The sequence below is a fragment of the Acipenser ruthenus genome, chromosome 6 (genome assembly GCF_902713425.1).
Source record: "Acipenser ruthenus chromosome 6, fAciRut3.2 maternal haplotype, whole genome shotgun sequence".
Lineage (NCBI taxonomy): Eukaryota > Metazoa > Chordata > Actinopteri > Acipenseriformes > Acipenseridae > Acipenser > Acipenser ruthenus.
The window spans coordinates 9,271,487-9,297,604 of NC_081194.1; the positions used below are offsets into that span (position 1 = coordinate 9,271,487).

Below are 26,118 nucleotides of genomic sequence, written 5' to 3' on the forward strand. Positions count from 1 at the left end.
ATATTTTATAATATTTCAGACAACGAAATGTGTATAGGTTTATTTATTCTAGTCTCCTCTAATCATTTGTTCATCATTAATCCTCCTCTACCGAACAAAAAACGAACTAGTCAAAGCAACTGTGAAATTAAATGTATTCTGAACGTTAAAAAAAAAAAAGATATAAAGTTGCAAAACCTTAAAAATGGTCACACAGCTCAAGAAAGCTGCATATCCTGTTCTTTCTAACAATATTAAGTTAATAGTTTTACCACTAATAAAATACATCCCGATTGCTTCATTACAAACTATTCCCAGCTATACCAGGAGTGAACACACTCAGTCTTTCCTGCTGCGTGGTACTATGTATGAAATGACCAATGCAAAACAAAATATTCTGTGCCATATTAAAAAAAATCTAAAGAAAAACCAAGCACTGGGGGTAACAGTTAAGTCACCCAACTAACATTCTAGAGGACCTCTGATCTAGTACAGTGCAGGCAGTCAAGACAGAGCCCCTCTCCCTCTCTTTACCTTCTCACACCCCTTGACGATGCAGCAGCACAGATGTCCACACGGTTTGGGGTTGATCATGGTGTGGATGTGTTCTTTTTCCCACAAATCAGCATAGAATTTTCTGCCACGCTCTGCCTTTTTCCTGAAAACATACAGATCAGCACCTCAGTTTTCCCAGCACAACCAATGTCTCACTATAAAAACAGTTCAATCTTTTTTTTCTTTTTCTTTTTTATAGGATTATATGTTTCGATGACACAGCTGCAACTAAAATGCTGTCCCCTTCTAGTCCTAATCTAATTCACATACCGCATAATTGTGGTTTCTGTAACGCAGAACTTGAACTGACAAGTTAACAACATACAGTCGACAAATGTAATCTACTCTTCTCTTATAAAAGGCTGAAATAATTCAGAAGGCTTTTGTCTAATATGTACTTCACTACACCAGGGATTGTGATATGAGATACCCCCCACTTTTACTGACTGATGGTTAAATCTACACGCTGGCTGCATCTGACTCTGTTGCCATGTTCAGCAGAGTGAGCCTCAGCAATCAGAAGCTCTTCTGCACAAACCCAGCAAGAGCATTCTTATCACTCGGCAGTCAATTGCACCATTTGTCAGCCTTTACTCAATACTTTCAATCTACTCTTCAGTGATCATTGGTGTGCATTTTCCAAGGGCAACACAAGTACAACAATCCTCTTATTTTCAACAAGTGCAGGCCAACTTTAACCATTCTTCCATTAAAAGCCTAGTATTAAGAGTTATTTATTTTTTATATCTGTTCATTCATAAATGGGCTTGGTCACGCCAACGGTGAAAAACAGAATCGTGAATTGACACCTTAACACTTTTTAAAAATTCATATTTAAAATTATGATCATTGCAACAGGATTATGAATCATCAGTTTATCATGTAATAATCACATAATATAAATAAACCGATACAAAACTATTATAATTAAGCAATATGACAAGACAGGATGTGAGTCATTGTGGGATATCGGACCTACCTCAGGTGGTTGTGAGGCACGATGCAAACCTCCCACAATGACACACCCTGGACTGCCATAATGCAATTCAACTAAGAGGCAATCTGAAATTGTGATGAGGTTGTAGTTCCTGAGCAATGCAATGGCTATGACTTCACAAAGCTCATTAAAATGAATAAGAGGACGATCCTTGTCACTGTATAATATAGTATATTAAATACACACAATATTGTACAGTGAATATACAATGTTGAGCACAGTGTACTGCATAGAAATGCATTTTTAGTGATTGAAGAAGAATATTTTCAGACCAGTTTTACCTATCTCCATCAAGAGACATGAGTTTGGCCACATTGTAACAGAGGCGCGCCTCCAGCACTTTGCAGTTCTCATACGCATGCCTGAAAAATACAAAAACAACAAACACGTTGTACCGACAGCTCAAATAAAAACAAAATGCCCTTTAATAGCAAATCACGACTTGCATGAAATTGAATAAAATTACATTACATAAAAGAGAAGAATGCAGAATAGTCACTCCTAAACGATGAAAGATAACGAGATTTAAAAAAAAAAAAAAAAAAGGTATTTTGGTGGCTGATGACTCAGCATTAAATACAAATAAAATCACAAAACACACACACTGGAATTCTGAAAGAGATGTTAGCCCGCTTCTTAAAGGGTTAATCAGAAACCAACTGTAAAGAGGCTAATTTATACACAGAGGACTGGTAATGCATTTAAATGAATGCATGTATAATTATGTTAATCTACTAATAAATCTGTACTGTAACTTCTTGTAGTAACTTCACAATATCCCTCAAACACCTAATTAAATGGTAGTGGCAGCTACTGGTACTGGCATTTCAAAGAAAGGTTCCTATATTTAAACTGGATGGATTCAAGGTAAAATGAGCTTAAAGAGCTTAGTACAAGGTGGTGAGGCTTCTAGAAGGAGATCATACTCATCCCACAATTGAGGATGATCTAATAACTCTACTGCTGACAGCATGAGTGAGCTATTAACATTCTTTCACTCACATGGCTCAAATAAATTCACTGCCTGGCTGCCCGGCCCGCACCATTAGGGAAAATGTAACAATTTAAGGGAGTGTAAATGCAGTATAAAGCGGTTTATCTCTTTACAAGTAAAAACAAACAAACGTATAAGGCGACCCAAAATGCTGTTTGTCAACTTGAACGTTTCTTGCAAGTTTTATCTTTTTTTGGAGTCTTCTGAAGTATGGAAAAGAACAAGACAACAACAAAAATAGAACACATTCTGGCACATATGCATGAAAGTTAAAAAAAAAAAAAAAAAAAAAACATTTTACAAGATATTCAGTTTTATTTCTATGAAAAGAATGATAACCCATAATAAAAATACTATAGTACTTCATGGTAGTGGTCAAAACACTACAGTTTACTACTGCAGTGTAGGACATTACAACTGTATCGAACACAATAGTATTTTTTATAAAGGAACAAGAAGTGCTTACATAAAAGGCAATACTTACTCAAAATGTAACTTTATTTTCTCCTCTTCAGCATATTTAGAAATTCCATTTATAAATAGAGTGCGTTTTACCTAATGGAAAGAGGGGGGCAATGTTAAGCACTAGAGTTGTTCCTTTTCCCAATTAACAAATAAAAACTTCCTCCTTCCCTCCAAGTGTATTTCATTGGTTAAAAACATACCTTTGATTTAAAATGGCTAACAGACATCACTATAGTCTATCTATGTATCTATTTTATACCCACTGTAAAAATCCACTGGCTACCTGCATTGCCTTGATAGTTTATTTGCAGTTTTGCCATTTCTTATATTTTTAAGCAACATAAGCAAATGGTGTGCTATAGTTTTTAACTTATCAAAAGTATATTGGAAGTTTTTTCCTTATTTTTATCCCCAGCTAAACATATTTCATAATATATTACCTCTTAACACAAAACAATGGTATGGCTTAATCCCACAATAATGATATTTGTGTTAGCTAGGATGCCAAGTCAGGATAAATTCTGCCGACACTGTCTTACCAAGTCATCTTCCTTGTAGTGCATTCTGGAGGTATGCCGCCTCATACTGTATACTGTCAGTAACAGGTAAAGAAATGCAAAGGAAGTGTGCAACCACAGCAAGTTATTCCTGTTGGTAAAAAGGGGAGAAAAAAAAAACACAACAAATCTTCATATTTTTATCATTGTATTTTTTATTATTTAAAATCCATACAAAAACAAAATATCCAAAAAATTATACTAAAAACAAGATAAGAAAAAACCTTCATAAAACAAACTGATTCTACATGCTCTTCTTCCCTGTTCCCAGGATTTACAATGCAGTGCTGTGCATTGTAAATACTCAATAATTCCTTGATTGAGGATGTCATTAAGAACTCTATGGTCATTTTTTGAACACCTGCTAGTCCCAGTTAGTTAGTTTGCAGATGCAGTGAAGTTATGAACCAAGAACAAGTTTGCCCCCATTTTGTTTAAAGCAAAGAAACAAACCAAAAGCACTTAACACGTGACCATATATATATATCAATGTGTGCATAATTATTATTTATTCAGCTTCTATGCTGGCTTGGGAAGACTATTGTTGTAAAGATTTATTTGTTTATTTATTATGTTTGTATTATTGTTGTTTCTCCCAAAACTTTAAACTGCTCCTGTTCGCACGCGGTGTAACCAATCAACATGAAGCTGGTATCATCCCGTGTAGATTACAGTTCAGATACAAAAAAAACCTGCACTCCTGCATCAACCAAGATGGCGGCCTGACGCATTGTTTAGAAAAACCTTTCAAAATCTTTTTTCTTGGGAACCAGTGAACAGGTTGATCTGAAACTTCGCATACGTCATCAGCAACCAAACCCGCTGCAAGTTTGCGAAGCAGAAGTTGCTGTGATAAATTTTACAATCAAAATGGCTGCCACCAAATTTGCCAAAGCGCGCCCAAACATCAAACTGCTTCCGTTTGCAAACGGTTTAACCAGCTAACTCCTAACTTGGTTGGCGTCATCCTGGGGACAATGGAATTCAAATATGGCAAAATTGTGTTCTTTTGTAAAACAAGATGGCCACCAGACCTACATTTCATTCTTAAATTTAAAACCACTTCAGTCGAACAAGGTTTAGTTGATTAACTCCAGAGTTGACAAGCATCATCCCTGTGTGAATACAATTTACTTTTTCAAAAATGGTGTTTGTGCGTAAACCAATATGGCCACCTGAAGCATTTCTTTAAAAACCTTCAGTCAAATGTAAAACTAACTTATAACTCCTTACAAAGTGCAGATATGTTAATGGTTACTATGGAACACATATAGGAAACCATATGTCCTCTATTCAAAAATTACCTTGATCGTGTCCTTTGACCTCTCATTAAGGTTAAATGTAAAATTAGCTTACAACTTCTTACAGTGTGTAGATAGGTTCATGGTTACTATGGTGTTTAAAGTTATAAAGCATCCTGAGATAATGAACTAATGCAGTGTTTTGAACTGAAACTGCTCCACAAAACTGATTTGTTGCTGACACTTGTGCTGCAGTGCTACAACTTGCCAAAATTTCCAACTGGTACTGAGCTTGGAAGCCGTAAAACTGCCTGGCAGTTGTTATTATTATTATTATTATTATTATTATTATTATTATTATTATTATTATTATTTCTTAACAGACTCCCTTCTCCAGGGCGACTTACAGTTGGTACAAAATATCACATTACAAATATGCAAACTTCCTCCTTCCCTCCAAGTGCATTTCATTGGTTAAAAACATACCTGTGATTTCAAATGCCTAACAGACATCACTATAGCCTATCTATGTATCTATTTTATATCTATTTTGTATTGCATATATGTTTTTTCAAAGTTTTGGCAGGGCAACTCCTCGAAATCCATAGCGTTCACACGGGGGAAGAGAGAGAGAGAGGAGGGAGGAGAGAGGAGAAAGGAGAAAGAGAGATACATACATACATACGCACATTTGAACTTACCCAGATTTTAAATTTGCTATAGTTGTTCTTCCAAAGCTATATGCATTATTTTCTGTTGAAAGATAAAAAAGGGGATATCCTTTAGTAATTTAACACATCTAGATTGTTTTACATATTCAAACAATGAATGCAATTGAGCTTAAAAACAAAAACATAATGTGTCATCATTTGGATCATGGTTATTTATTCTGAATGACAAATAAACAAGCATATCAGCGTCATACAGAATCACAGCTATCAGTATCAAGAGAAAAGAATCCCCATGACCTACATCCACTGTATGTGCATGTAAAAAAACATGATTTCTCCCTATACACTTAATAGCTTTTGTTAAAGAATGCCCTTTGCAAGTCGACAACTGGATGAGTGGTGCTCTAGATCTGTGTAAAACTAGCGACGAATATTCAGCCACAATATCCCCATCTCTGGGGATAATATTAATAACAAAAGAGCGCTTTTCATGACATTTTTGTTTTGGATCTCACTGCAGCAGCTTCTCCTGCCACTGCTGTTTATTATGGTTGACTTAATATTTCACAAGTGAGTCGTGAAATAGAAAAAACAGACCTCCATGCAGCCAGTAGGCAAGGGATGAGGGAAGACAGGCAGCCCCCGCACTGCTCTGTCCAATAGCAGTGGAGTCCTGCAAACTTGAAAGAATAAATCAATCCTTGTTTATTCAACAAAGAGCAGCTCTGAAGAAAATTCAGCCAAGAAAGCCAAATTGGTGCTGTAAATTGCAAGTCCTCACAAGCATAACTCTTAAAACTCCAACAAGACAGCCTCAACTCAATCCATGTCAAATGTGCAAAGCTGTCAGGACAGAATACCTCTGGATCATGTACCATGGTTAGCTTGACTTAGGAAACTTGAATCAGATTTTAAAAGCAGCAATCAAAAGTACATATTATGGTTTGCGTTGAAATCTGCAGACAGGATACTCAGTTGTATTCAGTGAATTTTTTTTTTTTTTTTTTGCCATCCAGCTGCACACAAACAGAGTTTGAGCTCCATTCAGCTTTATCTTAATGCCCAAAATTGTTTAAGCTGTTGGATCAAAAGCTTCCTCCACCCTCGAAACATGCTCTACGTGATGCCGGGTCTCATTGAACCAAACAAACACGTTCCTTCTAAGACTTTCCTTCTAGCAGTAGGAGTGTGACATGTCCAAGTTCTGTATTGGCTTGGCAAAACAACAGAGAAGATATTTTCAACAAGACAGCAACCTTAAATATGTTAAACTGTACACGGCTCTACACCATTAACCAGAAGAGAACAAGGAATAATCTTAAGGTACAGGCCGCAATCTTAGAGCAGCCCACAATTACTAGATCTATTATCCAGCAGGTGAGTTTTTGGCATGTTCTGGGGGGAGAACTGTTTGGTATTCCCCTTGCTGTTATGAAGACGCACACACATTTTCAGATCAATCCAACAGGATGTTCAAAAGTTATGAACATCACAAACATCCAGTAATGAATACTCACCAAGCAAGTCTCCTGAGAAGTTCACAGGCAATACAATTCCCACAGACAAGACCCCAACAACCACCAGCAGTCCAATGATATGTCGCTGGAATGAAAGGTAATGCACAGCATCACCCCCGCATTTCTCTCGGATCTCATCATCCCTGTGAAGGAGACAGATGCAGGTCATGTGAAGGATGCCACATGTAGGGATGTGCAAGTTTCAGTTATAACCTATAATAAGCCTGTTACTCCAAAATGTAAACTGCATTGCAGAGAGGAATAGACACAATGCAAGCTTCCACTGGTGGTAATGAATACACCTGGCTCAGGTTCAAAGCTGGCTTGTTGCCAGTCTCTTCACATTTCCAGGAGGGATGAGTTTTCGGTTACTGAGCACACATAACAAATAAGTCCAAGTGTATGAAGGTCTGCAAATTACACAGTACTTTCTTTTTGTTTGTGGTTTATTTTAAGCAATATCAAGGGCCATCTTAGTTGTGTATATTATACTGATGCATTTTTCAATTTAGTAAATTGTATTGCTTTGATATGAAACCTTCTGCCACATCAAAGCTCGTACTCAACTTTTGTTTTCTTTAAATCTCCCCAAGAGGCAGGCATACTTACTTTATTCTGAAGATAGCAGTCAACCAAGAACAGAATCCCTGGAGCAATGACAAAGAAATACAAAAACAAAAAAAAATACAAATCTTTCAAACTCCCAGGACTTTTGAAATACATAGGCATTAATTAGTAAATAATTCAAGGCCAGTAGACCTTAAATTGGTTGCAGCTAACAATGCCCGTCTCCCCATTACAAACTCAAATGTACAGTTTCAAACAGGTATTTAAATGTTATAACATTTGGTACTACACTAGGTAAAGGAAGTTCTCAGTTTGCTGGACTTGCCTTCCAGGAAATCTACTTGTACTTCCTGGGTCATTTCACCTCAGCGGTGTCTCTGGGGTCATGACTGGAAAGCATGTCAGTCACGAGGGGAAGCGGCTGGTTGGTTATTGACAGGAAAGAATGCCCTGAAACAGTGGGGAAAATGCCCCCCACAAGACTATAAGAAAGCAAAGTCTGCAAACAGAGATTCCTTTAACCTAGTGTAGTTCCAGCTGCAAACCACACATTTTAGGCCTATATAGTGAATGGATGTGCATGAAGAAGTGGAAAATATAAATAATTATTTTGTTCGCAACAATCACTTTAAAACAGCATTGACCCAAAATAGGAAGTAACAATCCAATTTTGTACTGATTGCGAAGGTCTATGGTCACAACTAATACAAAGTTATTCTAAACACTATTGATGGTGGCTGTAGCTTCTGAAATCTGTCAATTGTGGCACGGAATTCTCCAGTGGGATGTCAATCGAGCACTTAAAGCTCCAATGTGTACATTGAAGGGTTAAGATAATACACATTTAATGGAAACGGATCACATTCATTGGGTACGGGACTTTTGCCACGTACTTGCATGAATGGCTACAATCATTTAAAAACTGAAGCCTGTCTTAATATGTAAATTGTGAGGGTGGTGGAATTCCCTTTGGGAAGCCTTTGAAATTGAAATTCTGAAGCGATAAAAAACAAAAACAAAAAAAAATAGCACAAAGGAAAATGCAGATTGATTGTGTGGGTGGGTAGGCTTCTGCTGAGGATGATTATTCGTTTAATCACTTGCACCCTACCTACGAATAAAGGAATGGATTTCACCAGTGGTCTGTAAAACAGTGGGGGAGGGTGGGGGGTGATTAAGGAGAGCACCATTAGCTTACATTGTCTCTTTGGTCAAAGTCTACCGAACTGGAGACCGATGTTAGTCGCTCATAACTCTGGGGCATTTCGGCATGGATTGCAGACGCCACACTAAAAAACAAAACACTGAGTTATTACAGGAAGTGGCACAGACAAAAAATACTTGAAATGATCTTTTGCTTGATATCACATGCTCTTATACTATGCATTCATTGCTATAGCAATGCAGCATACATTTCTTCACAGCTGAAAGTTTTCAATCTTATACCAATACAGTGCTACTTAATCATGTTCTTTACACCCATACTGCCTTGGCTTCAGAGACATTAAATGCAAGGTTTGAGAAATCCTAAATCAACATTTGACAGAACAAGGCAATTCTGCTCCTTTCAGTTAAGATGCAAACAGGCTAGTTCAGATGAGAAGGCGCTTGTGCTCCTTTTTTCTCTACAGGTGGTGAAAACAGAAGGAGACAGAGGAATTGTTAATGGTTAGTCATGCCTTTAAAAGACCAGTAGGACCCCCCCCCCCCCCAACAGTGCTCAGAAAAGCATTATATGTGATCATTAGGTAGGACGACTTCTTCTAAATAAGCAGTTTGCTGCAATTTTACAATACAGAAGGCCATTATAATTATAATAGATGTTTAAAGGCTGACTTCATGGTCCTACAACCCTATGAAATGGGAAGCAGGATTTGTAGGGCCCATTTTAGTAACTTCAACTAAGGCACCAATGTGATCTCCCACTAATAGAATAACTGAGAATTAAAAGGTCTGGCCAATCAACACTGCATTACAAAGGAACGAGCTTGTCAGTATTGGCATCTGTGATGCTCTTTTCCAAAATGTCATGACAGATCAATAAAGGTACAGATGTTCAACTTTTAAACTGACAAAGCTAGGTGGATACCATAAGTTTCACTGCAGGCAGCTGGTTAGTTCGGTATTGAACAGCCTACTAAATGAAGCTAGAAGTTACGAAACACAAAACCTCTTTAGCAGGAGCGCTGAAGTAGGATGGGCAAGGTGAGCATTTATGACTAGATGTTTGACTTATGAACATTGAAAAGCAATGCAATACATGATAAAGGGGTCCATATTTTGAAGCATGAGGCAAAAGTAAATAGTCAGAGAGGAATAAAACATTACAGGTATGAAACTAGAAAAAAAAAGTACTCAGGACAATTACTTGTAATTACATTCCTCTCAAATTTGCTTAAAATACATCCCATATTACTATGATGGACTATTTTCTTCATTCAGGAACCACATGGTGGTCTGCGAGTAGCTCTGTAGGGTTTTAGGTTTAAGACTATTACAAGCATTATATTCATTGATACATGACGATTATTATTATCTAGGTTTTTTTGCATTTCTAAGGTAGACTCCAAAAGAGTTCTTACTAAAAAGAGGTATTGATTAATCAGAATAGGATACTTAATCATTAACCCTTTGCAATGCTGTAAACACATATTGTGAAATTTTGCCCAGGAGTAACCAATTGGCTTAACCGCTTAAGTTAGACATATAAACATGCCAAAACGGCTGCAAACTTACAAGCAAAATACAGTAATGCCAGTGCTGAATGCATGTGCATGTTTAAATCACTAATTGGCAGGAGTGGCACACAGTTCTTTCCATTCATGTTACTCATCCCTTCGAAGATCAAAGGAAGGATTCGGGCTTCATAAGCAAAGGAAACTCAGCTGACCCACTGTCATTATTCCTAAAAACTGCCGACTACAGCCCGCTCTTGTACACAAAAGGTGTAATTAAAAAATCATTTTATTTCAGGATGTTAAGGACAGAAGCCCTTCTTCAGCTGAATTTTCATTTTATTCATATACTCAGCTCCATTTAAATAGTCATAATGCACTTATTTCTTGTAATGCCTTTTAATAACCAATTAATTAACAGGAAGGAGTTACCTGCCTTTCCGTGTTCAGAGAATTGTTTCTCTTGCTGTGCGGGTAAAACAACAAGCAGCATAGTACAGCAAAACTTATCATGCATGCTTTGTGGATATTTCATATATTGTTGAGCTGTTACATGGAAACCAAAGACAGACCTTGAAACCCAATCCAAAGACTTGAAAACAAATATAAACAAATAAAATACAACTCAAGGGGAGAAAGAGAAAAGAAAAAGACACAAAAATAATTAAAAACATACTATTTCCGTTCTTCTTTGACATGTCTGTGACTCTGCCCCTGTCTTAAAAAATAAAACAAAGAAAATAAAGGTTTAAAAAAATGAATAAATATCAAAGATTAATAAAAAATAGGCTAATAAACAACTAAAAGAAAACAACTAAAAGATTTTGAGGTGCTGCATAACATGCAGTTTGGTTAAAACATGTCTCAGTACAATGCACAGGGTAATTATAAAGTCATTTGAACACGTTGCAATGCTGCTGTGGACAAAATGTTAATGAACAATATGACAGAAAAGATATGAGCCTCCCCATTGCTTGGTTTCAATGTCTTTGATGTTTGAACTGATTAATTGGGGGCTTAGCATTTGACATTAACCTGTTGAACAGAATAAACCCCTGTTGAAATTAATTGTACCTTCCTTATAGCTACATGAACAATTACTAATAACTCCTAACTCCTTGGTGTTGTAATAGACTTATCTCTGTGACCAATCAGACAGTGTGGGGACTAAATTAAAAAGGCAAATGGAATGCTTGGGCGTAGTAATGTAGAGTACTTTAGAGGTCATGATGAGGCTGGATAACACACTGGTGAGTCCACACCAAAAATACTGTGATCAGTTCTGGCCACCACATTACCAAAGGACAAAGAGAGAGTGGTCTTGGAGACAGTCAAAGAGCAACCAGGGTTCAAAAGAATGAGCCAGTAAGATAGGATGAGGAAATTTCTTGAGCCTAAAACAAAGAAGAATTAGGGAGGGGGGTGGACTTGATTGCCAACTCATTTTAAGGATATGAGACATTTCTTTACACAGAGTGGTGAGAGTGTGAGATGGGTTACCAAGCCATGTTGTTGATGCTGCATCATTGGGATCATTACAGAAAGATTCCTCCATATATTCCCACAGTCTCATGCTAGCACCAACCAGATGCACACATGCACCCTAATCATAAGTGTCAAAACTACATTGCAGTTTTTAGTTATTGTAATTTTGGATGCAACTAAGGGGTAGATGTAGTAAGATGGGCCAGTCGCAGCACAAACATACAGCAATTTGCATTTCCGTTAAGACAATTCGCAAAGTGCACATTTTGTTGTATGTACTAAGAAAAAATATGTTAATGAAGAGAGCCGCAATATACTAATTTAAATATTATTTGTGTCATCTTAGAGAGATCTCTAGAAAGAGTTGTGTTTTATTTTTTCAAATAAAATAGTGGCAGTTGAGTTGTGGTTTGCTGCAGCAGAGAGTGCCCGAAGGATAACGGTTATACATGCAAGGGTGCAAGAATCAAAATAACATTGTTTTTGTTAAATGTAAACGTCATCTATACAATGCATTCTGTTCCATCTTCATTTTACCTATTTTAATACTGTTATATATATAAAAAATGAAAGCCAGTTTAATCCCATTAGATTCTATATTGGGGCCCCAACCTTCACCCCCAAAGAGCTTTTCATAATCATACAGTAGCCCCCTTGCTAAACCGGACATGTTTGTCCAACATAAGGAGGTGTCGGATTTAAAACCAATACAATAAAATCGCACACACATACATTTACATTTCTCAATGTATTTTAAATGTAAATCATTGCGCTGAAATAACACTAATGTGTTTTGGGTACGCTACACATTACATTATGTAAAAATATAAATCTGTACAGTAGGCCTATACAGTATACAGTACAGTAGTAAAATCAAATGAATACCTAGCGCACTTTTTTGGTACTTTAGCCAATGCTGCTGCATTGTACACATTGCAGGAAATTTCTGCAGGAACGCCCAGAATTACATATTCATTTAAGGCTAAAGCACAAACAGGAACTGCAGCTGCAAAACATTAGTTCAAATGATGCCAACAGTGTTGCGTTTGTTTAGTACATTTCACGCTACACTTCCGACTGGTTTGCACGTAGTTTGCAACGATTGTGGCAAACGCAACACTTTAGTACATCTACCCCTAAGACTTTATATCTGCATTTGTATAGATTATACATTTCTGGGCCAGTAGAGTAGATCTAATTTTCTACTGCATAGATTGTAATCTAGGATTTTGCACACATCCGGTATTCCTGTGTCAGCTTTTCCTGAAACAAGTTTTATTTTGTTGTTTTTTTGGGAGCTTGGGAACAAGTATCAATTTAAATAAGCTGTCAGAAAGCGTTGGTATTTCTTGAGCCTTGTAACAAAGTACCCATTGTTTTATTTATTCATTTACTTTTGATCAACTTTCAAGGACAAATCAATAATTTGTAGATGTACAAGCTATTCACCAATCAGTCTATATAATTACCTGTCTGCATCTGTCACCAAAGCAAGCCGCCCGTAATCCCAGGCAACCTTTCGCAAAATTGAAAACACAAACAGCAGAACCTAGAAAATAAAAATATATATATAGATTGTCTGCATGGATTTTTACAGTTTATAATAAAATTATAATAAATCAAAAGGATACACACATGCATTTCAGGCTTCATGATGGGGTTTGCTGGAACTCAGTTTTTTTTATTTATTTTTTATATCAACTTCTGGGAAATGTGTCACCATCTTCAATCATCCCGTAATTAGTTTAACTAAGGACACTGTCTGGCAGTAACAGGGAGTGGAAATTCACCAGCCTGACCCATGTTTCCCAATTTACTTAATTTTACACTCCTTCCAACAGGTATTCATACTGTACTAATGACACAACTGCTAGGGGTGGGGTAGTTGAAGTTTGGTAGTCATCATTGCATAACCTAATATTTTGCATGCATTTCAATATGGGACCATTTTGTGATGGATTCATGGAAGCAAAGGGTCCGTTCTGCATTTTAATAAAATCAGTCCCAATACAGTACTTTTTTGTATTCATTTGGAGACATTTCAACAAGTATTGGAACACAACAGGCAAATAAAAAATTGTTTGTTAGTTGGATAGTATTAAACCTCTTAGGCAATCATGTTGGTCAGTCATTATCCTTCAGAATCTTATTCCTAGTAGCAGCTTAAAAGCATAACGCAAACCAATGAAGAAATAAAAACACTAAAACACACACATATATCAGGGATGGAAATAATACCCCTATTACATAGCAGTTTCACCCATTCCAGGTTTTAATATGTGTTTTATTAGCCACAGTGTATGGGTAACAAGCTCAATTGTGTCTTATTTATGCAATGGGAGTCTTGTAAATAGTAGCTTCATACATCTAAACTGTACTATTCTATTCTTAATAGCATTAATACCCTCTGCACCCCCTTTTCTTTCATGAAGTCGTGGTCGATCAGCCTATGCTTTGCCTGCAGTGTTGGGTGTTTTCTTCCACACAGTCTGTATGAATGTGTTGATGTACTGAACAGTTCACCCACCAGAAAGCACATGAAGTCCAGGGCCAGCACAGTGGGGACCCCTCCGAAGGGCAGGCCCTGCAACACGGTGCTGCGGATCCGAGCCGTGTAGCAGTAATCCCTGGAGGAGTTGGAACAGTTATCTGTGCACGCTTCAGCCATAGCTGCCATTATCAAAATCAACACAGGGATCACCTCTACTTCTTCATTGCTTTCTCTAAAAGGATAGAAAACAAAAAGAAGACCGATTGATGCAAACAACCAAAACAAGAAACAAAACAAAAAAGACAAAAAAAAAATCATATTTATAGTCATTTCGACAATGCAAAAAAGAAAAAAAATAATTATATTAAAATGACCGATTTCCCATACGCGGAATAACCTTGAGTTCAAGATGTACATGGTAAAAGAAAAGTGTGACATACAGACGGAAACATGTACGGACAGACACCACATCCCTAAAATACATCTAATAACAAGTTTCATTAAAATAGAAAAACAGAATTTTTCCAGATATATGGAAAATGTGACTCCATTATACTCCATTAATGTACATCGCCCCTTTCGCAGAATTTCATCTCCTTGTACATTTGGTATCTGATAAAGCTGCAACAGTCCTCTGCTTAGAGCTGCAATAGCACAGGCTAGTGAAGCAGGACATCTTACAAAGACGCTAGGGTTCAGCGGGTTCACTCTCCCCTTCAGATGTCACAAAAATGTATTCCGTCCCAAGAAAACAATAGCGGCCATTGAGTTTCATGTTGAGAATTCAGCCAATCAGCTTCATCGCTGGGAAACTGATGCCAAGCTGGTAGCAACAAGAAAATGACAAGGCTCAAAACAGACAGAGCTGCCAGTCAGTCTTTTCCCCCTGTGGCAAGGTGACACCCCTGCTTCACAAACACAACAAAGACTGACGGAACTAGATACACCCTGGCACTGCTAAAACATCTGCTTCCATATGGATTACTGTACTGCTGAGAGAGATACGTTTGTGGATTTTCCCCCACTATTAACAATAAACAGTGGTATTGCACCATAGATTTCTATCATGTTTCTGTATTCATAACACACACAAAAATGTTACCATACAAAGAAAAAGCACCACGGCTTGCTTACAAAACTACTGCAAGGACCAATTTGTAGAATCATAGCAGAGCATGGAATCCAATTACAATGAACTGTAGTGCTGTATTAAATATACAGTAGGCTTGGTGTGCATAATTTATAAAGATCAATGTTTCCATAATGCGTATCTGTTCCAAAATATGATAATGTACAGTACCTTTGAATTGGAAACTCATCGGCCTTTGATCTGTCTTGACAAAGACAGCAGATATTCTAAGTATTACTTAAAGCAGGCCTGCACTGTAGTGTGTTTATATTATCAGGGCTTGAATTTCAGCGCGGGATCCCGCACATCTGCAACTTTCAGTGCGGGAAAATCCTGCAGAGATATTTTAAGACAGCAAGCCCAATTTAGAATGCCTGAAACGCTACAACAATCTTTAAGGAAGTGGGTGTCAGTGACGAAAGCATTATGAGCTGCACTCTGAGTAGTTCTGGTTAAAATAAATAAATAAATAAAAGTAGTGCTGGTTATTTTAGTGCCATGGGACTTTATTCTCTCATACGTGATTCTCGGCCGCTATCTTTATGGATTATAGAAACTCAGTACACTGCAGTAAGTAAACTGTTTTATTTTTTAAATACGATATTAAAAGTCTATCTAGGTGTTGCTTTGCAAACTCAGCCCCATTCGTTACACACATATTACTCAGGCACCGTAAAAGCCACCTACCTGGTTGTTTAAAAGTACAGACTCAGGGCTTTCCAAAGACGTCAGTGTGTGTGTGCGGTACTCCTAGCCGGTACTACGACTGCTTGAAGTTAAGCTTCTCATCATCTGACAGAGTTCACAGCTTAGGTTTTGTTTTGAATCTATTGCTCCGTCATTGTAGCAGCTAGACTGAAAGGGGCGGTATCGTTGGAAAGCTTAGTTAGAAGCTCGGCTCTGCCCCCCCCCCCCTTTTCATTTCATATTGAGGTTCAATGGTGCAGTGTTGTTTTCAGCCATCGATGATTATATATAAATATATAAACATACATAAGTGAAAACAGTGAAAAAGAGGCGGAACTAGGGCTGAGTGTAGAGTTAAAAGCAAGAAATGGAGCACTGGTTAAAAAGAAAAGCACCTTTTTCTTCTGCTGCCTGCAAAAACTTCGTCAGGCAATGGCAAAAGCAATGGAGAGTGCTCTGTCTCACAGTGATGAACAGCTGTTAGGTCTCCTGAAAACAGCTTAATTTATATCAAACACCAGTGTGAATGATGATGCTGTAAAATATATATATATATATGCAAGAGTGCCTTTTTTTTGCCATTCCATCCTAAAGTTTCGGAACCCCCCCTCCCCCCATTGGCTGCAGCATAGGGGACAAATCCCCCCAGCACACACAAATGAAATTCAAGCCCTGATTATATTATATCAATATTAGACTGCACCATACAGTAAGCCTATTCATATTTATGGAAGTCACAATTTTCTACACATTTTTGGCAAGACATCTTAACAACCATCAGTAACATGAAAAAAGATCACTGTGATCAATATACACTATGTACACATATAAAAATGCAAGTCTGGCTTTAAGTAAAGTCATCACAGTTGGACAATCTGCTTTCTAGTCATATGCAAAACCTGTGCCACACACACACATCATGTATGCCATCCTCCACTGGATGCATCCCTAGCAGGAAGATAATTATGCTGTTTTTCTGTTTTTAAATCTGTCAAATTAAACCTTTCTACCTTAAATATCCATCATGACCTAAAGCTCCCTCCAGGATAATGAAAATTGGAGAGGAGAAGGCAAGACGGAACTTTTATGAAAGGTTACGAATGAGGAGACGGCAATTCTGCCCATCGGCTGTCCGGTTGTTAATAGCTAATTGATCCCAGAACTGCATACGGTACAGAAGACTTGAAGGACCCTGGTGAAGCAGCACTCCACACACCTTCACCACTCAGTTTGTAAAAATGCCTCCTACCCTTTGTTCTGAATGTTTGACAACGGTAGAGGCAGGGTTGTTTTCATTGGCTTGTACACATTTACAGTAAGCATGTCCTATTCATAACCTACAAGTGGCAGGGGCCAAAACTGAATGCAGAATTTGACATGCCAGCCGAACTCCACAGCAGGTGGGTCTTAGATTTGCTTCAATAGGCCACTTGACAGTGTGAGCAAATTTCATTCATTTTCATAACGGATTGTTACTGTAGGGGTGTCTTCATCTGGGTAGGATCTGGAAACAATGCACTGTACAGTGTAGGGGTAGAAAGTCAACTTAAAAAAGATCACCCTATATACAATATCATTTAAGGCACGGACTTCTAGCCACAGTAGCATACATTTGCAATACTGCACCATGTAAATCTAGGAGGATTTCCATATGAATTAAAAAAAGAAATAAGCACTGAAGAGGCTTTTCTTTTATCCTAATCTGATGACATTTCCCTTGGAAAGCTACAGAATTCAATCCTCAGAACAAGGGCACTATATACCTGGCTAGCTTCCATCTGCATAGAGTATAGAACAGATAAAAGGTTAAATCTAATTCTATTAAACTCAAATATCTTCTCTGTATTACTGAATTAAAATGATCCGAGGTACAGTAAGAAACAGTGACTTATCCATGTCCTTGCAATTACATGAAAGGCAAGATGAATGCTACTGGAAGTAAATCAGGACTTAATCTATCTGCTGTTGAGCAGCACAGCATGGGTGTGCTACTGTATGACGTTATACCTGCTGCCTTAAATGAGACGGGAAGGTCACTGCTGCCACCCTCGCACTGACACGGGAGAGATGAAGACGGACACACATGTCCTCCGAAACATGTGTGCCATCAGCCGTCCGCTTCTTTTCACTCTGCAGGCCTGCCATGCAGCCACCTAAAAGCTACAGCGTCAGAGGACCACGCAGCTCTGGGCAAATTACAGGCAGGCCCGCATGCGCCCGGCCAGTCTACAGGGGTCGCTAGTGCGAGGTGAGTCGAGGACACCCTGGCCGACCTAAGCCGTCCTCACCCGGGCGGCACTCGTCCAATTGTGCGCCGCCCCCTGGGAACTCTCATCCATGGAATAGCTTGTATCTAGCCACAGAATAGACTCGAGCCGGCAATCTCCAGGCTATAGGGAGCATCCTGCACTCCACACAGAGTGCCTTTACTGGATGCACAACTCCAGTAAGTTCTACTACAATGCTGGCAAGATGAACTGTAAATTCATCTCGCTTTGCAACTACTGTACTGTCTACAGTCACACAAAATAACATACTGTTGCTAAAACTGCTTATCCAGGGGCTACCTTTTAGATACTTTAAAACAATGTTTGCATGTGGTTTAAAAGAAAAAAGAAAAAAGAAAAAAAACCAATAAAAAATATCGGTATTCAGCAGGCAGGTCAGACTCTTATTACACAGCAGTTTCACCCATTCCAGATTTTATTATGAGCTTGATTAGCCACAGTGTACAGGTACCAAGCTCAGGCATGTCTGATTAAATTCATAGTGAAACCAGGGATGGATCAAACTGCTATGCAACGGGCAAATGTTAAATCAGTGTTCCTAGAGGGCTACTGTAGGTGACACAGCAGGCTAACTTGCATTTCACCTCAAAATCAAGTCAAGTGAAATAGGGAATTCCAGCTCAAGGCTTTGTAACTCATGCCCTTCATGGTGAGAAAGAGTCTGAAGTTTGCAAAAATGGCCCATCTTGTTTCCCCGTGTGAAACTATAATTTTTAAGAATGTTTCAAAGGCTTTCCAACAAAAAAAAAAGAATTGATGCAAGTTATTATAGTAAGGAGTCGAACAATTCACTTGTGCTGTACTAGCCCCACCATCATTCTATTTGGAATCACAAGGAAATTCCATACAGTTGCAGTTCCCATAGAGTACAACAATAACACCTGTATCTCAGCAAATTACCAAACAAAACAGAGGAAAGAAACACGCTGCTGCACACTAGAAAATGTTTGAAATACTTCAGTTAATAAATGGTTTTATTTGCATCTGGTTGGCATTACTTCTTCAGTAAAATCATCAGCAGGATGCTGAATTTGAATAATTCTGTATTAATGTTCACTGCCATGTTCAGTCATTTGTTCCAGTAGGATTTACAGTACATACGGATCGAGGCCTGTCTTCAAGTCTGCATGAAAACAGTTGTTCAGACATGCATCAATCACCTTAACTCAGCTTACAGAACTGCTGTCTACTGCTTGTTTGAGTGCTTGCAGTGAATAAAGAAGGGCATATTGTATTTCACCAAGACCTTTCCCAATTTGTATTAAAAAACAAGTCCGGGTCGACCTCTGCAGACCACACATACTTTTAAAACACGGGGAATTGAATATATGAAAGAATAGTTTTGTAAGTATGAAGTCAAATGGGTGCGTGGAACAGATTTGTATCATTGATGGTCATTAGTTAAAAACATGTATAGGTGAAGCAAAACAGCAGGTTTTGTTCTAATTTCACACTGAAACAGCGGTGACATTTAGATCAGCAACTGCTTAGATCAATTGAATAGTATTTGGCCAGAGGTGAATGTTCACTGGGCAACACGGGTAAGGGAGCGGAATTGAGAAGACTGTGGAATACAGCTGTGTACCAACTATTAAGACAATAAAGAGGGCAATGTCATTGGTCAACAACATTAAGCATATGGTATTTGTATAATCCTGTAAATTTGAAGTCACTGAGACAACATTGTTGACTAAAACAAAGTCGCAGTCTAAAATACTTTATGCAGTTAAAGCAACAGCAGAGCCAGTGGCAGCATATTGGCAATTACTGTAGTGTATCCCTCCCAGGGATGTTTCGAATGATTGGAGATCTCTGGATCATCACTCTGAAATGTTTCAGTTCAACTAATTCTGCTTTACACAGGGGAGCAATCATCAGAAACATCTTCAGATTAGACAATTAAACATTTAGGACTGTTGATTCAATTAGTGCTTATACCATGCAGTACTACAGTATCAAGTAGCACAGCAGACCGTGATACAGTAAGTTAATATTGCACATGTTTGGCTAAGTTTGTGCATTAGAAGCAAGCAAATGATAATGCTGAACTTATTACCCTTAACTACAGTAATTCAGTTTGTGCAAAACAGACTTTTACACAAGCATGATGAAAAGTAATAATACAATAATACAATAATACACGATACAATATTAAAATAACAATCTTTAGGCCTGACACATATGCCACATTTCACATTGATAATGCCACAGTAAATGCTTGGCAGCAAAAATACAAATCAAGAATATATATGGTATTCCATGATACGGATAGAAGTTCACTTTTTGTTTCTGCAGTATTCACTCCTGACGAAAAGTAAGCACAGAAGAGTGAGTGAGTGAGAATTATGTGAAAATTGTGTAATATTTACTTTATCATATATAATCAAATGTGACACCAAAGTCACATGATACTGTGTACAGATACCTCATCAAGACATTCAAGTTTTCACCTTCCCATTGATTTCAGCCTGTTACAAACTTATACAGTTTAATGCTTTCCATCAAGTCAAAATGTTTGGGTCTTTCTTATCAGATCCCCCACCCACACCAAACTAAATCTAAAAATATGAACAATACTACGACTACGACTACTACTACTACTACTACTAATGTCTTGTGCTTTAACAAGTGCGCTCCACACCCTTGACTGGGACTCTGTCTCATGCATCGCAAGATAGGAAATACCGCTAACTGTTTGGTGCTCACATGGCAACCATGTGTAAACAGAACATTATTATGCAACAGGTATTTCAATCACCTACAGCGGTGGAGCACATGTGCAAGAGGCTGTGTGGTCCAGTGGTTAAAGAAACGAGCTTGTAACCAGGAGGTCTCCGGTTCAAATCCCACCTCAGCCACTGACTCATTGTGTGACCCTGAGCAAGTCACTTAACCTCCCTGTGCTCCATCTTTCGGGTGAGATGTAATTGTAAGTGACTCTGCAGCTGATGCATAGTTCACCCACCCTAGTCTCTGTAAGTTGCCTTGGATAAAGGCGTCTGCTAAACAAATAAACAAAGAGGCAAGAAGTCACTTTAGAACAAAGAGTTTAAAGACTGATGCTATATTTCACCTTGCAGTTGGCAGTAACTGACATATGTAAAACCTTCCCATACACCGATATTTGCAGTGTTTCAACTGTTGAAAGTTTACAGTAACAGTAACTTGGCGGCATCCTTGGCAGAATTGAACACTGCCATCAACTATAGCAACAACAATAAAAAAATAAACATACAAACAGTAAAACAAAAACAACAATGAGCTAAAGTTATATCCCTCTGAAGTTTTACAAAATCTACACATTTTCTAATATGATGCAAAACATATATTTTAATATATGCCTACCACAGTCATTGATGAAAAGACCATTCTTTCCATAGCCTGCTCAGAGAAATGAACACCGCCACACAACTCGCAGTCAGCTCCTACTCACTGCAAGTCTGTCTGTCCCCAATTACGAGTGCAACAGGATATTCAATTAGTATTATGCAGTGTATACAGTTCAGTGTTCCCTTAAACTGCTAAATGATATGCCTTATGATTAATTAACTTGATGAAAGCCCTGTGGCCGGCCTTGTGAGGGCAAATGAAATAATAACCCATCTACCATTCTCGTGAAGGGCATATTCTGTGCCGCTCTCTCCACAAAGGAGTGACACATTTATATTCTGTGCTGCTCTCTCCACAAAGGAGTGACACATTTATATTCCATCCAGCATGGGGTGAGATCATCCGAGGAGGCCTGTCGACTGCTCTGAACAAATCAAAGGCAGTCAGGACTCTGGCATTAACATACAGACGCAGGAGCAGACGCAGGTTTGTTTTAATGGAGGGATTAGCAATATGACGTGAATTCTTTTACCTAAAGTTTCCTGTCCAGAACACATTATAAGAGAGAATCCCTTTTTTTCTGAACTATAGGACGAGCTTGTGGTCGACATATGGAAGCATGCCTGCGTGGTTCACAAGGAGAGGAATTGGATGGAGGAATTCTGTGTGTGTCTGCAGCTGAAATTACCTTTAGGAAACGCAAAGCTTTCTGGTTTCTGATGTAAACCAACTACTTGTTTAAGACTGATCTGGACTGTGGCACCCTGCAGCTTTCACATTCATTTACAAGTTGCAGACTATAGTACATTCAGTATCAAGCACAACTGCAGATGCAGCATACATTTAATTGTCCCATTTAATTGCCTTCATAGGAAGAACATAAAAAACTGATATGGCTATTCCCTTGCATCAGGGAATAGGGTGACAGGGGCCGGTCTGTAATTATGTAAGATGCAGATTATTTGAAAACCTCATCACTTTAAAAAAGCAATCAGATTGACAATTTCTAGCCTGCAGACCAGAGAAATTGCTTAACTATAATAGCCACTGAAAAAGGAATCTGCAGAATATCCTTGAAAAGGTCTGGCAGATCACTGTGCTACACCAAACACAATAGTCCCTACTGTAGCTTCTGCATATCAAAAAGGGCTTCAAGGGAAACATGCACAAGCAATAGGAATTGTTGCAGTCTGGTTCAGGTTAACAGAACAGTAAAGAAAACTGCCAACATAGATTGTTTGAGGGCCCTCATCTTTCAGAATAAGGTAAATAAGATACCAACAAGGCTAAAGGTCTTTTTATACAGCTCTATTAAAGCACAAAAAGATTCAATATGCATTGTATACAAATCTCTAATTTGATAAACAATAAAGCATTAGACTATTTAGCTGTCTGATGCATTCCTTCACCACAGATCAAGGTTACACTTGCTGTGTTTACACCTGCATTCCAGAATCGTTTTGAATCGTTTTCCAGAAGGGCGCGTTTACACTCGTATGAAACAGAATTAGAACAACTTTTGAAAAGGTGCTCTGATGCTGTAGCTCTGAAGTGGCTGCATGGTGGGCCTGCAGAGTGAAAAGAAGCGGACCGCTGACGGCACACGCTTAGGAGGACACGTGTGTCCGTCTTCGTCTCTCCAGAGTCAGCGCAGGGGTGGCAGTGGCGAGCCGGGTTGAAACAAAATAATTGGGCTTTCCAAATTGGGGAGAAAATGAGAAAAAATAATTGGCGATTCCAAATTTATACAAAAAAAAAAAATCTAAGGATGGCTGTATAGCATCAAACATTGCGGTATGTTATTTATGCAAGGCTGAAGTAAAATATGCTGGCGGTACCACCAACCTTACATAGAGTACATCTTGAAGTACTGGAACGTCAATTACAAAATTGATTTTTCTAAAACAAATGATATGAATTCACGTTTTATTTGTACATTGAACTTGAGGTAATATTTAATGGTAATGCATGCATCTCGTATGCGACTTTTAGGCTACTCTCCCTTGATCAGTGCTGCCGATTTGGCTTGTTTTGAAAGCATCTAGCAGGTAAATATTGTCTTTGGTGGTTTGGCACTATTTTTATCATGCATGTTTTTTTTCTATTCCTTTCGATTATGAGGTCATCTCCAGCGCAGAACTTCAATCACCACGATGCCCTGTATATTTTGATAGAAATAAATCAACATCAGCGTTATTCAGCGTTAAATTCCAATATGTATCGCATTATATCACAATATTATCTTCACTATTGCAATATATTACAATACAGATCCTCAGTCCCAATACCCACCCCTAGTTTACACTACCAAAATCTTCCGGAATACGTCCTGTTGGCCACTCGTTCCAGAATATTTGAGCACGTGTAAACGCACCTAATGTTCCTCTGTTCCACTGGCTACCATCCAGGTTTCACTGTGAAAAATCTGCTCATGAACTTCAAAGTAAAATATTTATATTAAATACTGGTGATACATGAATAGGCCTGTTGTACTGTATATATTTAAGTCTGAATGTGGGTTGCAGTTGAATGTGGTTTACAATACACTACCAAAGCTTTGCCCAGCCCTGGCATCCTGTTCCTTTCTCAGGTCACAATACAGTAAGTGAGCATTCCACTGATTCTAATCTAAGCTCTGGTCCCACAGTGAGCAGTGAGTCACTTGTTCCACATTAAGATGTTTACAGTTGTCAAGGCTTAGTTGAAACCTGAAATCATTGTCTTACAAGTTACTGTACGACCATTTTCATAAAGCTGAGGGTCCTTTTATACACATCAAATAATACTAAACGCTCCTTAATAATAAAAAAAAAAATGTTAACTGTATGACTGTTTTGAAACAGTGACTCTGTCTTAAGGTAAGGCAACTCCAGTCTTCTGGGACGCTTTTAGACTGAGCTCAATATGACCGCGCTTCCAGGAATTTTCAATTACACGTGTTCGCTGGCAGTGTCACTGTGTGATTTTTCCATCTGTGAGCCCCAATGCCAACTCAAAAACATTTAAAAAGAAAGGAGGAAGAGCTGTCTAATGTGGCAGCGAAGTGTTCTAGGATTTACCTAATGTTCAGTTAAGAAATGGGTGCACAACAATATCCTTCAAATAATGTAGACCTATATTTAAATGTCCTTTTTTAATTTACAGCTTAGTAAAAAAAAAAAACACACACATAACGTATACCACATTACACATAATCTCATATTCTATGATCATATGTGGTATAAGGAGATCTGACTCTATGCTTAAAATTGCAATACTTTAAAATTCTAACTTCTTTCATGTCTTCAGTGTATATAAATTGCTAATTTATACAGACATTTCAATGACCGTTGCTGTTTTGTAATCTGGTCAGTGTTATTCCCCACAAAATGCCAACGCTAAAAATTCACACACAATAGGTAGATTATTATTAGTTTTGCTCAAATTCTTACACCAAAAAATAAAAAAATAAAAAAACTGAGCAAGTAGCTATGACATGGTTCAAGTAGCAGCTCCCTGCGTTATGAAATGAGTAGGAGAAATATCATAGTAAACGAAACACAATCTTGAGAAGTGCATCGATTTGTGTTTTCATTTATTTTTGTGTAATACATTCTCACTACCTTACGTAGTTCTGCTTTTTAAACTAGTAAAACGAGTGCCTTCACAAAAGGGGTTAGAATGTGTATGCTTACCTGTAACAGCATACCTTTTCTTTGTCCAGCAACGCACCAAAAATCAAACTATAAATTTTTTGCAACTGTAAACTTCAAGAACTGTGAAACTATATAAAAAGTCTCTCACATGTAAACATCTAACATTATGTACATCCAGCTGTTCATCATTGTGATGCAGAACACTCTCAATTGCCTGAGGAAGTTTCTATTTTGAGTTGTTTTTTTTGTTTTTTTTCCCCCAAAGTGTGTTGTTTGCACTGGTTGTACAGGTTACAGCGGTTGGCAAACTACAGTTGCGCAGACACACTGCAGACCAAACAACTCATTTGACCACTATTAAACTCCAGCCAGTTTGCCTGAAAATATATCTTTAAATTTCCCTTCCCTTCACTTCACTTATTTGTGTTGTTGTATCACTAGGCTGTATTTTTTCACAGTGTGCATGGATTTCATGATTTCCATGCATTAGAACCAGTGCCGTGTAATAATACTATCCAATTAAAATGATTAAACATTTGCTTCACCAGCGGACAACTTGTTATATGAAATCCAGTTGAACTTGCTTACCCTAAATTATGAAACACATGGCAGAGGGTTTTAAAAAAGCTTTAATTACAGGACACAGGCAAGTGCTATATTTAGTTGTTGTTAACAGGCTGACCCAGTTTAGTAAAAAATACCCTGAATATTTATTTTATCTCAAATTACCCTGTGTATTTTTTCTCCCATTATGAAAGTTTGTTGTTTTTAAATTTGATTTTTTTTATACCATTTTATTTTTACAATGGAAATGTGCCCTATATTTTATTGTTGTAATAATTAGCGTGTGAATCA

At 38.0% G+C, this 26,118-nt stretch overlaps 1 protein-coding gene across 7 annotated transcripts in view; it reads right to left on the reverse strand.

The window, feature by feature from the left end:
• Positions 1-26,118, reverse strand: part of LOC117410632 (CSC1-like protein 2) — a 66,313-nt gene that overhangs the window by 24,472 nt on the left and 15,723 nt on the right. For 4 of the 7 annotated variants that reach the window (XM_034017317.3, XM_059024941.1, XM_034017316.3 and 1 more), the window contains 11 exons: positions 14,231-14,426; positions 13,173-13,252; positions 10,895-10,936; positions 8,742-8,832; positions 7,586-7,623; positions 6,977-7,119; positions 5,490-5,541; positions 3,530-3,638; positions 3,010-3,080; positions 1,813-1,893; positions 514-637 (listed from right to left, as the gene is read on the reverse strand). In XM_034017317.3, coding sequence (XP_033873208.1) covers positions 514-637; positions 1,813-1,893; positions 3,010-3,080; positions 3,530-3,638; positions 5,490-5,541; positions 6,977-7,119; positions 7,586-7,623; positions 8,742-8,832; positions 10,895-10,936; positions 13,173-13,252; positions 14,231-14,380 — 981 coding nt within the window. In that variant the 5' untranslated portion in view covers positions 14,381-14,426. Of the gene's footprint in view, positions 1-513; positions 638-1,812; positions 1,894-3,009; positions 3,081-3,529; positions 3,639-5,489; positions 5,542-6,976; positions 7,120-7,585; positions 7,624-8,741; positions 8,833-10,894; positions 10,937-13,172; positions 13,253-14,230; positions 14,427-16,010; positions 16,032-21,643; positions 21,900-26,118 lie in introns of those variants that run through there. The other 3 variants (XM_034017319.3, XM_034017320.3, XM_034017321.3) reach the window with 3 other exon arrangements.